General features: G+C 40.9%; 2 protein-coding genes across 3 annotated transcripts in view; one reads left to right on the plus strand and one right to left on the minus strand.

The window, feature by feature from the left end:
• Positions 1-7,513, minus strand: part of FANCI (Fanconi anemia complementation group I) — a 98,873-nt gene extending 91,360 nt beyond the window's left edge. For both annotated transcript variants that reach the window (XM_037426883.2, XM_037426882.2), the window contains exons 1-3: positions 7,305-7,513; positions 7,155-7,230; positions 6,938-7,065 (exon numbers count right to left, since the gene is read on the minus strand). In XM_037426883.2, coding sequence (XP_037282780.2) covers positions 6,938-7,065; positions 7,155-7,230; positions 7,305-7,367 — 267 coding nt within the window. In that variant the 5' untranslated portion in view covers positions 7,368-7,513. The remainder of the gene's footprint in view (positions 1-6,937; positions 7,066-7,154; positions 7,231-7,304) is intronic.
• Positions 7,514-7,648: 135 nt separating this feature from the next.
• On the plus strand, positions 7,649-9,613 carry LOC119175867 (protein O-mannose kinase). Its single transcript, XM_037426884.2, has 3 exons — positions 7,649-8,116; positions 8,203-8,426; positions 8,706-9,613. Exons 1-3 carry the CDS (start codon positions 7,856-7,858, stop codon positions 9,181-9,183), a joined length of 963 nt encoding a protein of 320 aa, XP_037282781.2. The 5' UTR covers positions 7,649-7,855; the 3' UTR covers positions 9,184-9,613.
• The last annotated feature ends 6,246 nt before the right edge of the window (positions 9,614-15,859 follow it).

The raw sequence follows: 15,859 nt of genomic DNA on the forward strand, positions 1-15,859 counted from the left end.
TTTTTCTGCTTTTTCTACAAAACGTTAACCATGCATCGTTTTGCAATTTTTCACCAATGCCAAAATATAATGAAAATTTAAACTAAAAAGAATAAACTATTATTGTCATGAAAGAGACCTTGAGATAATGCTAAGAAATGTTTTGTGGTAATTGCTCAAACCAGTAATTTTATGAAAATTATTTAGTGCGACACAGTTTCACTCTTGTGCCCACAGTTCAGAGCGCCCTCTAGGCAATGCAAAATTTTTTTCCCGCGATATGAACCCTGAATAACTGCTTCTCAGATTCGCCCATACTAGCAAGACATTGTTCAACATGATTGTACATGGTCAAAAATTTACCTTTTACACTTGATATGGAATGACCCATATATCAAACTAGTAAGTGACTTACTACAGCCTTAATTTACCGGTCAACCATTTCAAACTCAGCATTCTCCTTCCTCTTCAGTACAAATACAACTGAGGCAGGGGGTGATGGAAAGGGAAGAAAGAGGGTAGCAAGCTGATTGCTGTACAGCAGAATAAGGAATATGATAAATATAAAATTTTCAGACAGTCTATCAAACCTTAAAACTTAAAATTTCCACATAACCTCATAGCTCTTACATGTCAGTACCACAATCTTGTATGTTCTTATCATGTGCGCTAGTGGGAGAATCCAGATTAATTTTTATCCCGAGGTCCCTTGTTTTGCACATGAAGCACAGCACGCAGGAGTAGTGTAACATAAGGGCCAACTGCTTTCTTCTAAACAAGCTTTTGTTTCAAAGCGTATTGTTTTGCAATGTGCCTGCTATTTGGCTTCTTGTGCATTTTTATTGTCATGCTGTACTTAATTTGTCAAAACATGCATTAGCCAGGGGAGAATGGGGTAATGCTGGTACAGGAGGCTTTGATGTAAGAGTGAAATCGATTTATTATGGACAAAAATAATTTTCAGATGATAGAGAATGTCATTTGATTCCACACACCTTGTGCAAAGCCAGGGTTACAAATTTTTCAGCGAGAGGTTGTTTTCTACATAGGTATCCATGCCACTATTCAGTGACAGAAATGGCAGTAAAGCCCTTTACTGGCCTATTAAGTACCATCTTCATTTCTCAGAACTTCTATCGGCAGATCAAAAGAGCAAAAATTTTGAAGACATCTCAACAGAAAGCATCCCCAACACGTCACTGTGTTGAGGATGCTTTTCAGTGTCAGAAGAATTTCCGTTTTCTTGAAAACGAAGAAATGTCGCTACACAATAGAATACTTTTTTTTAGAGCCTGTCATAGCTGAAACGGGGCTACAGTTGTTCATCTAGACAATGTACAAGTCCATTCAAGGGGCATTTTCCACTGAATGTTTGGCCTTTCACTGGCCTAAGATGAAAAATTTAAATGTTTAAAAAAAAAGTGGGGATAAACCGCCTCCAGTGAAATAGCTGCCCTCAGACAGGACGGCTGACATTTCAATTTTGATGGGCGCGGACCTGAGCCACGCTCATTAAAGAGATCCAATTCGGGGTACTCCACTGCCATAGCACCCCCTCCTGCGCTTTCCAGTTATCATCATGATCAGCCTGGCTACACCCGCTGCAGGACAAAGGCCTCTATCATGATCTGCATATAAACCCAATCTTGTGATTTCTGCTGCCATGTTGTTATACCTGACAAGTTTTTAATTTCACCAGCCCACTTCATTTTCTGTTTCCCCCTCATGCGCTTATTCAGTCAGTTACCCTTAATGACCAGCGGTTATTCTGTCTACGTGCTACGTGCCCGACCCCTGTCGATTTCTTTTTTTTTTTTATTTCAACTATGGTATCTTTAACCCCAGTTTGTTCCCTGACCCACTCCTCTGCTCTCTTCTTGTCTCTTAACCCTTTACTGCCAAGTGTCGCGAATTCGCAACATACCAAAACAGTTCAAGCAGGCAAGTCACAAAATGCGCGTCACCTTTAATGCCGGCAATCAAGTACTCATGGGAAACGTAGCTTTCAGCATGAAAAATCTAGCGCCACCTCGTAAAGTCAGGGGTGGAACAGCCAAAATTGAATTTAGAGCAATTTTTGGAGCAGCAAAATGTTACATTTGGAGCACAAAAATCCAAATTTGGAGCAGGCTGCGGGAAAACAACAAATTTTAATCATGAAAGACCAAAATTGTAGCATTATAAAAATGAAGGCTTACATTTAGAAAAAAAAATGTATGCACAAGACATTCAGCCCACCTATATTGCACAGACTGAACAAGCACTGCCATATCAATAAATGTAGTATTCTGAATCACCCCACTGAGCAAGCGATGATAGCGTCCACACTAGCATTTGTGCCGCCTGTTGAACCCTTTGACAGACTCTGCGAATTCAAATGGGGCTCTGCCAAGCTGACGACCTTGAAATTAGGAAGATTCGTGAAATCGAGGAGTAGGGGAGGCAAAAAAAAAAATAAAAAAAAAACGACATATCTTTTTAAGTTTTATGGCGGCAGAAATGTCATTCGCTGCTCCGAATAATTGCCAGTAACTTTTTTAGACGTCAGTAATCATAGCAGTATTCAATTATACTGCTGATACACACATGAGTAATTCAACAAAATGTGCAGTGTCCCATCCATGACTACCGCTAATAGCCCCGTCCAAATCATATTACACTTTTCCGCGGGACACCGGTGTATTGCGGCAAAAGTGGCATAAGCACCATTTTGCTCGGGTTTGAACAAGGCCAAGCAATTTTCGAACCGCTACACCCCTCCCCAACCCCACTTTTTTTATTTTACAGTGGGGTTCGATTTAGGGCACAGCAGGTACAACTTCTAGGCTCGCTTGCAAGGCTCGTTCGACCTGATGAAGTAACAACGGCGCGCGCCCGGTGGTCCGGGGACGGATATCTGTCGCTGGGGCGACGCAACTTCAAGCCAGAAAAATGTTTTACGTTCCGTTGCTATGGCAACTTACATGGGGGCTGGCAACATTGGTGTTTGCCGCACGTCGACCTTGTTCGCGCGCGGAAAACGCGGCATACGTTCTTAACATGCTATGCTGTGTTTGCTGACTATGAAATTTATATTTTCCGCGAAGCATTGGAGGGTATGGTAACGCATATGTTTTTTTTTTTGCTTGAAGTGTCGTCGTCTCGCCGATAGGTATCCGCTGTGGTCAGTGGATCGATGGGCTCGAGGCATTGTTCCTTATACTTTAATTATTCGATCATGTCTCGCAAGTGTCTTCACCTAATGAGTATATAACTTACACCGTGGTTCGAGGTCTGCGCGCTTGGTTTGATTTCTCGCAGAAATTAGCACACCTGAGATCATTTTGAGGCAGGTCAGGTATTTTGGTGCAGCGTGGCGCAATTTAAACAAATTTTGTGGCTTTGGCGCAGCTCGGCGCAACAGTGAGAAATTGTATCAAATTGGTGCAATTGGTGCAGCTGTTGCACCCCTGCAAAGTTATTTCATGCTAGAACCAATTGTTTTGTAACTGATAGCGGAGAGCGCAAAGCGCATGCAACAGCTCTCACTTCGTTTTTTCTCGCCTGTGTCACGTAAATTTTATCTTCAAAAACTATGTTTGTTTGGTGTGGACACACCCAGGAGGTGGCACTCAACTTTGTAAGTAGTTCTGAATTACATTTTTCATGGCAAGGTCCTCGCTTCTGTGGCATATAGAGAATTTGTGACGTACATAAAAGTATGCACTAAAGTTGCATTTTAGATTATTTAACTGCATAATAATTTAAAGCTTGCTATTTAAAGCTCGGAAATGCAAACAATTCTTGTTTTGTTTGGCAGTTTCATAATTTAGGCATTAAAGGGTTAAGGGTACACCTATTATTTTCCTTTCAATCGCTCCCTGCGTCATCCTCAATTTAAGCTGAACCCTTTTTGTAAGCCTTCATGTTTCTGCTGCATAGGAAAGTACCGGCAAGATGCAGCTGTTATATACTTTGACCTTGAGGGTTAATGGCACATTACCATTCATAATATGAGAATGCTTGCTGAATGTGGTCCACCCCATCCTTACTCTTCAAATTATTTCACTCTCATGGTTTGGCTCCGCGGTTACTACATGTCCCAAGTAGACATATTCATTTACAACTTTCAGCGTCTCTCCACCTATCGCAAAACGCTGTTTTCTGTCGAGATTGTTGCACATTATTTGTTTTAAGCATGTTAATTTTCAGACCTACTCTTCAGCATTCTGTGTCCAGTTCAGTTATCATGAGCTGTAATCCGTCCCTTGAGTTACTCATCAAGGCAATGTCATCAGCGAACCGCAGGCTGCTAAGATACTTTCCATTAACTCTTATCCCTAACTCTTTCAGTCTAGTGCCCTGGAAACCTCCTGCAAACACACGGTGAATAGCATTGGAAAGATCGTGTCTCCATGCCTTACACCCTTTTTTTATTGGGATTCTTTCACTGTCTTTATGAAGAACTATGGTGGCTGTGGATCCGTTGTAGATTACTTCCAGTATGTTTATGTATGGTTCGTCCATGCCCTGATTCCATAGTGCCTGCATCACTGTTGATGCCTCAACCAAGTCAAATGCCTTCTCGTAATCTATGAAGGCTACGTATAGGACTTGGATGTATTCCCTGCATTTCTCTACCACCTAATCGATAGTATGAATATGGTCTATTGTGGAGTAGCCTGTACCAAATCCTGCTTGGTCCTTTGGATGATTGAACTCTGGTGTTGCCCTAATTCTATTAAGTGTTATTTTTGTAAATAATTTGTAGAGAATGAACAGTAAGCTAATTAGCCTGTAATTTTTGAAATCCTTGACGTCTTCTTTTTTACGAATTAACGTTGGCATTCTTCCAAGGTTTTGATACCCTTCCCGTTAAGAGACACTTCGTACATAAAGTGGCCAGTTTTTCTAGCACAATTTCTCTGCCATCTTTCAGCAGGTCTGTTATTACCTTATCCTAACCAGCGGCTTTGCCGCTTCGCATTCTTTATTGGGCTTTCATTACTTCCTCTGTCGTTACTGGTACGATGTCGAATTCCTCTGGGTTATTATTGCTTCTTATGATATAATCCTGGTTATTTTGGCTTTTGTACAACTTTCTGTAGAACTCCTCCACCACCTGAACTATCCTATCCATATTGCCTTTCTTATCCCTTAATGCATACATCTGATTTTTGCCTGCAAATTTGCTTTTACAGCTTTTAAGCTTCTGCCGCTTTTTACAGCCTGCCCGATTCTCTCCACGTTATATTTTCTGATGTCGGCTACCTTACCCCTATTGACCAACTTCGAAAGATCCAATAGCTCTAATTTGTCAGTTGCATTTGAGGCTTTCATATTGACATTTTACAGCAAAAGCTGTTATGAGATCACAACTCGGGTCTTGCGCAGCACCGTAGTTGTCCGCTGCGACTGCCGTTGTCTGCAAACCACATCACGCGAAACCAGAAAAAAAAACCTCGTACCAATGACACAGCTATTAACTTAACGCATACCTGCTTCAGACATAATTCATCAACGTCGTCAGCCACTGCATGAACAATTGGCACAAAATTCCTCGCAATACTTTAGCGAATACCACGCTTCTCAGAAAAATGACGAAAAATGCCATAGCAAATGCCAGCCTACTACAAAAAAAAAGTCATCATTAATGCCGTAGTGGGTATTGATTGATTGATATGTGGGGTTTAACGTCCCAAAACCACTATATGATTATGAGAGACGCCGTAGTGGAGGGCTCCGGAAATTTAGACCACCTGGGGTTCTTTAACGTGCACCCAAATCTGAGTACACGGGCCTACAACATTTCCGCCTCCATCGGAAATGCAGCCGCCGCAGCCGGGATTCGAACCCGCGCCCTGCGGGTCAGCAGCCGAGTACCTTAGCCACTAGACCACCGGCCGTAGTGGGTATCAAGCAAGTGTGCTTGCAGCAGTTATCCAATGAGTGTTCACAAAAAGGCTCTGAAAGGCGACTCTTCTAGCTTTTGCTGTGACTGTGCTGTACCATCCGCGCAGGCCTCGCCTTTTTTAGTGAGGTTTTTCATTTCCTGGGATAGTTTGCCTGTGTAATAACTGTATACCTCGACTTCCACTGCACACTCCTTAATGATACCAGTTAGATTATCATTCATCATGTAAAAGCTCATGTCATCATTCATCATGTCATTCATCATGTCAGTTACCTCGTTTAGAGCCGCGAGTCTATTCTGAAGTGAAACTATGAATTCCTCTACTTTCCCTCTCATCACTAGCTCATTATTTGGCTTCTTGTGTATCAGTTTATGCCTTTGCTTTTTTAAATCTAGGTGAATTCGAGTTCTTAGTATTTTATGGTCACTGCATCAAATCTAGCCAACTACCTCTACACCCTGTATAATGCCTGGGTGTGCACACAGAAAGAAGTCTATTCCATTTTTAGTTTCGTCATTAGGACTCTGCCACATCCAATTATAGTTAGCCCATATCTGTGTGGAAGGTATTCAAGATCTGTAAATCATTACGTTCTGCAAACACTACTAATAACTCCCTTTTGGCATTTTCAGAGCCAATGCCATATTCCCTCACTGCTTGGTCTCCGGCCTATTTCTTGCCTACTTTGGCATTGAAGTCGCCTATCAGTATAGTGTACTGCCTTTACTTTATTGATCGCTGACTCTACGTCTTCGTAGAAGCATTCGACCAAATTATCATCATGGCTCGATGTCGGCGAGTAGGTCTGTATTACCTTCATCTTGTACATTTTGTTAAACTTTAGAACGATACTTTGCACCCGCTCACTGATGCTATAGTATTCCTCTATGTTAACAGCGATATTCTTGTGTATTCCAGTAGTTGAAATTTGTGGAGGGTAAGGTATTTAGGCGCTAAAACCACGATGTGATTAAGAGGTATATGCGATCCCCGATCAACTTTGACCATCTGGATTTCTTCAGTGCGCCATAATCTTAAGTACACGGTCATTTTTGCGTACTTACCTCAGAATTGAGAACTCCTATAAGTGAAGAGGAGATTTCAGGTGAGAGATCAAACTTTTTCAATATAGACAGGATGATGTCAAACATCTCCTTATGCTGTTCTCGTCCGAAGTCATTGTCGGGAAGTTCTGAAGTAAAGACAATATAGGACCATGAAACGCTGCGGGGCTCTGTTTTACTTTCGCACTAAATGTTCTAATAGGAGCACACTGTTTACCTTCGATAACTTTTTTTGCAATTGCCGATACGTCCGATCCACCTTTGGCCGCATTGTTCAGCAAAAATTGGTGCACCTAGGATGAACCAGGACAGGGTTACACAAGTTATCGAACAAATCCCACAAATATGACTGACTGTCGGTACTTACTGGCTTTAAATTCTTGCTTGTGATACACTTCCTGATTTTCCCGCGAATCGCCTCGTTGTCCATCGCTGACTTGTCAAAGTCACAGTGCGACGTCGCAGCTTTGGGACGTTTCCCTTAACATATCAGGAATTAGTTTTCATCGCTAAATCTGCACTGTAGCAGCTACGAGTGCACAGTAAGCAGGTCTAAATTGTGCAGCAACTATGATTACACCGAAATGAAGTGCGCGCCCGAAAACACCATGCGCGCGCCATATCAAAACAGGCTGAAACCCGCCTGAACGCGGGCCAACGAAAACGCGAAGCAGGACTGGCAGGACGTTCCCGTATTTAGAAGCAGAATGGTCAGATGCGCACAGTGTTCACTTTTATTTATATTCATTATTAACGCGCGCACTTGCAAACTGTTTTGAACTTTTTGACAAAACGGGATTGCTTATCCTCTCGGAAGTGTCTGGCGCGATTTGCGAAGTGCACGGTTATAGGTGTTTCTGATGCGTTTTACTTGTTGCTTCTTCATAAGAAGTTCATTTTCATGCAAAGAAGCTTTGCATGTGTAGGCGTAGTATTGTGTGGCTGCTCTGCGTCGTCGTGCTTGCGATTATTTGGTGCTATTCCAGGAAAAACGGCGAACGAGCGCCGGTATGTTGGGAGGACGTGACGAATGCCGACAAGTTGTCGTGCAGGCCTGCGTGTCCCAGCGGCACCTTTGCACTGCGCGGGATGTCCGACTGCCACGATGTCTTGTCTTGCGAGGATATAAAACGTGAAGTCCATGTACTCGACTTGCTAGCATCCGGCACAGTAAAAAATGTGCGTTTTCAATTGCAACCTCGAAACAGAGATGCTCCGAGTGAAAGGCAAAACACTGTGCTTCACCGGTTTTCATGTCCTTGCAGGTATACGTTGCGAAATGGAAACATCACATTGTGGCCCTGTCAAATTTGACCGAAGCTCGGTTTGAGTCGGACTTTCAGCACAATTTACAGATGTACCAACTTTTGGGCAACGCTGATTACACAGCTCAATATATAGGATCATGTAACAACACACTTGTCACAGAGTACTTTGCTCTTGGTTCTGCAGCAGAGCTGCAAAGCCTTTTCAACACAGAACTTAATAGGTAAGTGTCGCGATTTCGCCTTGAAAAAATATATTTTTAAAGGTTTCTGAGTTCTTTATTACCCACATAATTCAGACTATTGCACGTGCTAAATGCACTTTCAGTTATTGCGCTTACAAGCAACTGCCATTGCTGTTGGGCACACTTACAAAGCAAGTGCATGGGTAAATTGCAACAGAAGTGCACTCATGCAATTGTTATTTCTCTGAAACTTAAGGAACTTGTGTTGTTCTTCCCCACATTTCTGCTTTATCTATACACTGAATGCCCTTTCCACAGGTACAACACCCTGTCGAAGCGTTTTTCCCTATGCCTCAGCTACGTTGCGGTCCTGGAGTATCTCCATGCTCACAGTCGTGTTATGTGTGACTCAAACACCGTGTTGAAAACCCTGTCACAGTATTTGGTTCACCCTGACCTCACTTTACGACTCAATGACATGGATGCCTTACCGTATGCCACTTTTACTAAAAGGGCTGCTTGTGGTTCACCACCATTGCAAGGGGAACTGCTGGCACCCGAACAGCGAGGAGTGCTGCCGCAGGAGTCGCTCTGCACAATAGGGTGTGACATTTGGAAAATTCCAGATGTCTGTCTGTGGTTTCTGGGAAAGAGTAGCGAGGCCGAAAGCTTTAAGTTTCATCTGTTTGCGATTCATCGTCGGTGCAAACTGCATCAGCCAGAAGAGCGTCCCAGTGCAGAGGAAGTTCTGAGAGACTACCGGAAGGTTTGGCTGGAGTGGATGCGAGGTCTCTAAGTTGAACTGTGGTATTTGACAGTGACACTATATCAACACTCCCGGTACTTTAATGCATCGGCGTCGTCTATTGTGAGTAGAAAACCATCTTGTCCATGACCGAAAAATCAAGAAAGGTGCAAATAAAATAATTCACAAAACATCTTTGGTTCGAGGGAGAATCGAACCCAGGCCATCTGTGCAACAAGTGTGTGTTCTACAAAGAGCGATGCTGCTGCTTGAAACTGCTTCGGAAAAAAAAAATTATGAATGTCATGTAGTGGAAAGAGTCTTCTAAATGCATTCAATCTTGCATGGAGCTAGCACAGAATCGTGCTAGGTGTTAAAACATGTGAATTGCGCAGCGAGTAAGTTTTTTAAAGACCAACCCATTACAGAGCACTCGGACATATTTAATGATTGTCAGCAGCAGAAGCATCAACAAAGTGAACAGCTGTGTAGATCCACATATTGCCTTACAGTGGGCCTTTCGCTGATTCGCAAAAAAAAAGAAATTATGGTGTATTAGGCACTTAATAGCCGTACTTGCACTAGGCATTCTAAGATAGTTTGAAACGGCCAATGTTACATGCTCAGTTATGAGTTTCCTTGTGGCACATTTAATGGATGCACCGAGAACTGAAGCCGAATAGCACTTAGCAGGCAATGCGCACGGGGCCAGATTACGCTATCACATTCTACACTTGAAGTCGAAGCTCAAGCATCCTCCAATTTTGTTTTATATCTTGCAGTGATAGGCTGCAGCTGTTGCAACATAAGCATAAAGTGCATGGATGATTTGCTGAAGTGTCCTGTGCAAAGACTCGCATATGTAGTGATATGATTTTCTGTATAAAGTAGTACTGATTAAAAGTTTCATGCTAATTTTCTTTTGTATAATATGGACACCCCTTTATCTATTGAAAAGAATCGAAGAAGCACTAGAGCAAGCTAAATTCTTTACTGTAGTACCTCTTACAAACCAGCTTGGCTGCAGTGCTCAAGAGGTAGACATGTAATGGTGCAACTGATTTGCTCTGTTTCTGTAGTGTTTGCACTTGCCATGTGCAAGCATTGTTTTAAGAAACATGTACGACCCTTGCTGATTATTTTCATGACGGACTACAACATACCTACCCTTATTACAACAATGCTGGAAAATTTAGTCTTCGCAACACCACGATGATGCCAGGTCCACCATTTCTAGGCAAAAAAAAAGTAATATCCAAATATACTTGCTATGTATATTTGTACATGCAATGCGTGTGTAGCAGAGTATTGACAACTTTGAAATGATGCTCCTGTACTCCTCCACTATGCTTCCACTTTGCTATGAAATTGATGACTGCAGCTGCATGGGAGAAGTACCTTGACCAATTCAAACAGTTAATTGCTAACTTTCTGCTAACTTTCTGTTATGACAGAATATGTGTCATTGTTTATAAAAAAAATTGTGTTCTTATGGCCTAATTACATATGTGAAAACTGTTTCCTAATGAATAGTGTGTAAACATTGGTCCTGGCATATTTACTGGATTTGTTGTGTTGAGCTGACGAGCGACATTTGTAAACTAGATTACCATTTGTCTTTAGGAAGCATAAAAAATTTTAAGTGCATTCGATTGCTTCACCAGCTTGATTTGTAAGATTAAGTGCATGGCATTACGTGTTCTGAAGGACTGCAGCTCTTAAATACCAGGCACCTAGAAGAACGAACCATTCTTTACCCACAGCGCATTTGTACACTTAAAAAACCCCATAACTGTACTACAACCCTTTCTCTAGAACTTATAGCAAAAGCAACACAGTAGACATTTAACGAAACCTTCAGTTATGTTAAATAAATCTAAAGAATAGCAATGTGGGGAAGTTGCTTTGAGTTCATGGTGTAAACGGATGTGTCTGACACAATGGGCGACAGTCATTTCATCCTGTACCATGGAGATGTGACTCATAATTTCAGGCTGAATGTTTATCACCGTGTTTAATAGACAGTTTTAGAATAGGGTTCATAGCGTTAATTTGTTGAGGGACATGTTATTTTCGTAGCTTGAGTACTCGAAAGGATAGCATATGACACATGTGCAATGGGGATAAACACCAACGCAAAGCTTTGCTAACCCTATTGTTAAGCTGTCTGCTGTCTTGGCTGTATACAGTAGGCTCGATAATTCAAACTGAAGGAAATGCCAGGATTTGGCTTGAATTTTTGATATTTTGAATTTTAAGTATTTTCACAAATATGACTTGAGGCAACATACCAACCTGTGTTATAAAATATTCACAAACACATAGGTGCCAACCGAGTGACTTGGAAATTCAGGAGTTTCATAAAAAGAAAACTGGTGGAATTTTTTATAATGTCATAGACATCTCTAAATGATTGCCAGTACTGTTTTTAGATGTTAGGAATCATACTGGTGCTTATTATTATACTCCGCATTCATGCGTGTGCAATCAAGGGACAAAATGTGCTGTGTCCTGTGACAGTTGAAAGCCTTTGGTTGCTCTTGGTACGCTTTTTGGTATATTAGTGTACTGCTGCACGTAAAATAGATCAAGGTCAGACCATCTTTCTTTTTTTCTTCTTTTTCTTTCTTCTTCACTCAACGTGGGATTGTCTGCTGTTATATTTTCTGCCACAGACAAGCAAAAAGTGAAGTAACTGAATTAATGTAATGAAGGAGTTTCATTTAATTGATTTTAAAATAATTTTGGAAGTATACTGGAGCAACCTAAGTTTGAAGTTTGTTCAAATGAACCAAACGTTTGAATTATGGCAAGTCTACTGTATATGAATGCGTTTTGTAACCAATAAAGTCATTTGGTGGTCAGCGCACTTGAGTGTAAATTTCTCTTGCTAGCCACATATTTTGAAATAGCCAAGTCATTCACTAAGTGTGCTTAGTTTACATTGTTTTGAACATGTTTTATGCTTCTACACAGGTACATTTCATATGCTCATAGTAATTGACCTTTTTGTTTGAGAAGTAGCAAGCTAGAAACTCATTACGAGCTAACCTCTTCTTCTACAAGTCATTAAACATCTTTCTTCCTTCACTTTTTTGTTGAAACAAACTGACTTTCTTGATGCTGTTTGGCCAGAGCTGGCCCTTGTGGCACTGAAATCCATACATCATCATCAGTTGGCATTATTTGTTGTGTTGTAGCTAGGCCTCTGTGTTTTTGAAGTTTTTTTTTTTAATTCAGAGGGTGCTTTTTGGAGTTTATTTTTGGGGAAGAAATTCATTCGGCATTTATCAGAGTTTATTTCTGGTGAATCCCCAATTCATTGGGGATTTATCAGAAAATTGTAAACATTATAGGTTGTTCCAATCCGATTTTATTAATAATTATTTCCAATGAAATTGCATTGTTACTGATGATTGTGCTTCTCCACTCAATATTTCCTCACTTAGTGTTTTATTTACCCTGTTAATAAGGCTGTTCATGTGCACTGCTGTATAATTGCTAGAGTGTACTTTTGAGGGCCAGGAGCTACTCAAGCTGCTCCTCGACTTTTTCTCCCAGCCCCCCTCATATTCTTGAAAAGTGAAGCTATTATTATTATTAATGTTATTTTCACTACTCTGAAATCTTTGATGAAGTGACATCTGACCACGAAAATATGAGAATTCGATAAGTGTATTTTAGATGGTTGGAAGGTTTGACCGCACAAACATGTACATGCACAAGCACAAATACTTCAATACAAAACACCTTTCAATAATTTTCAGCTTTGAAAATGCCTTAAACCTTAAAATTGCCCTTATGAAATTGCAGTTTATTAGATAAATCCAAATTGCCAAAATTTTATCTGCAAGTGTTTTTCCACATGCATCACCTTTTATTTTGCTAAGTAGTGCTAATTCAAATTTTACAAAAAGTGGTCATATTTATGGTTGTGACATTGTATATGTTGAAAAAGATGATGTAGTAATAAACACGTGCACGCGAGCACTGCAGAGAAGAAGTTGGAACCTTAAACAGCGTTCGGTCTATTTTTTTCACCTATACATAGGTTTCTCTACAGTATATTCATCGATTAGCACACCAGTTTCAAGGAAAGTAAACATTTCTTTTCGTAGTCGGCAAGCAATAAAGTCGTGTCTAAACAAGCTGTCTTTTTACCCTGCGTAGCTAAACTATGAACTACTATCAGAGCTTTCAGCACTTGCCATTATTAGCCCTAAAATATATTCATGAATGTCACACTCTGTATGGAATACACATGCTAAAAGCCACTCCTCACTGAATGTGAAATTGACATTGCTGATTCATAAAACAAAAAAGACCGAATAACAGGTGAAAGGAAAGGGTGTTTTATGCATAGGCGTATCAGCCGTGGGGGCAAAGGGAGCACGAGCCCCTTCACTGAGAAAAGTTGGGGGGGGGGGGGGGGGGCTGAGCCCCCCCACATTCGACAGTGGTCACTCTTGGCTGCACGCTTGGGAAACCAACAAGTAAGGCGAAGTTTTCCATCTCAACAGTAATAACTCCATTATGTTCTTACAGCAGAATGAAAATGTTACGAGGCAATGCTACAATGTAGAGAAATTTTGCCAACATTTCCGCTGTGATGATTTTCCTAGTAGGTCCTTTGCAGTGCGGGTCGCCTATGCGACGTTTTCGCGTCTTGTGCTGTAGTATTTCAAAGCAGGCAAGTGCTGAACAGGGGCCCTATAATATTTTATCACTTGTTCAGGCTTTTATTCTGCTGCGACTTGTTGATGCAGTTACGGATTGGAACGAGCAAACTTTTTATCCGGTCAAATCATTCGCGGCTTCCCGAAAATAATTTTCTTCGGAAAGGGTATATCATCACCCCTTCTCTGTCGAAGCTGTTGCAAGTCGATGAGTGCGACAAATCATTTTTCATGTATAAGTTTTTCCGCACTGAAATGCCAAAAATTATTTCCGCTTTAGTCTCTGATTAACCTGGTCAGCCTTGCTTATAGTAACTTGGAAGTGTGAGCTATTGCGGCAGTAAAATGCTAAAGTAAAACACGCCTTTACAGAGGTAATTGAATATTTACTGTACATTAATAAATGAGGGTTTGCCGAATGTATACAGCTATAGCCCCGTTTAATGTGTATATATGTATCCTCGACACTTGGTACGTCTCCATCCCAACGACTAACATCCATGATAAATTTATTAAACTATTATGGTGTTTGTAGATGTTAACTGCCAAAGCATAATCAGAGAGAGAGAAGCGTGATAGCAAGATGAGCGTCGCATATTGCACGCGGAAATGGAGCCAAGGGCACCATTCTTCAACCTTTTAAAGTGCGATTGAACTTAAGTTATCTTTTCACCCACTTTCTTTTTCTTCCCATTTACATTACAATTGGGTCTAATAACTTCCCTTATACCTTCCTAGGCATTAGTGTCTGTTAGATCTCGTCATCATTTTGTCAAACACAAAACAACCGAGTGCTTAAGTATACACTTCTTTCCCTATTCATTAACGAGGGTCTCGTACTGGCAGACTTGGTGCCTTTAGGTTGTATACGAGGGACTATTGGTCAGCTGCCCACTCGTGATAAGTTCATGTGCTATGTGACGCCAAACAGGCTCATAAAAAGTGTACCACACTCGACGCCATGGCTATTGGTGGTGCTGACTCACATTCCCACGTTTAAAAATTCACATAGATACCCAATAACGTGGCGGGGGGGGAAAGCCGCCGTGGTAGCTCAGTGGTATAGCATCAAACGCGTTACTCGAAGATCGCAGGTTCGGTTCCTGCCCACGGCAAGTTATCTTTTCACCCACTTTTCTTCCTTCGCATATACATTACAATTTGGTCTAATAACTTCCCCTATACTTTTCTCGGCATTATTGTCTGTTTGATCTCATATATATATATTTAAAGGAATGTATACTTAAGGGCTCGTTTTTCCGTGTTTTGACACAATATTAGTGAGAGCTAACAGATAATAATGCCAAGGATATATATATATATATATATATATATATATATATATATATATATATATATATATATATATATATATATATATTATATATATATATATATGCATCACAGCTGACGCATGCTGTAGGTTTGCCCCCCACCCCCCCCACCCACTCGCGAAATAGTTAGTACGTCACTGGTTTTATGAAACATCTACCAACTGGCCCAACAAGTCTTACTGGTACACTGACGATTTTTCAGCAGCATATTGAGTGATGCATTGGTTGGTTCAGGTTGTTTTGTATATCAGCATAACGCCCATAATGCTCTGGGTGGCAGACTGCATTGTCATAGTATACATTTTGACGAATGTGGATATGATTTACACCTGTGTACCGGAACTCTTTTGATGCATTCATATTTATGTGCCTGTGTAAGTGTGTCATTTTTTTAGCTGCTTTGAGATTCTCTTGTATACAATTTGAAACAAAAGTGTGAAAACCCGGTCAGCTCGCTTTTAAGAAATTTTTCTCCTCTCTCAACATATACTGATGCTGAATACTAAACAACTACTGTTGGTAGTTACCTTTCTTTTCTCTACTTTTGACACTGTTTATTCGTAGAAGGTTCCTTACAAGGTCACTTTACCAAGTTTGGTTACAAAGTGAAACTTTAAGGATGGAAAAAGCCTAGAAAATTTCTGTCTAATGGCCCTCGCAACTGCCTGAGCACACGGATGCAGGGAAACTGCGCTGTACACATGCACCTTGGGCAGT

This window comes from Rhipicephalus microplus, chromosome X, assembly GCF_043290135.1.
Source record: "Rhipicephalus microplus isolate Deutch F79 chromosome X, USDA_Rmic, whole genome shotgun sequence".
Taxonomy (NCBI): Eukaryota; Metazoa; Arthropoda; class Arachnida; order Ixodida; family Ixodidae; genus Rhipicephalus; species Rhipicephalus microplus.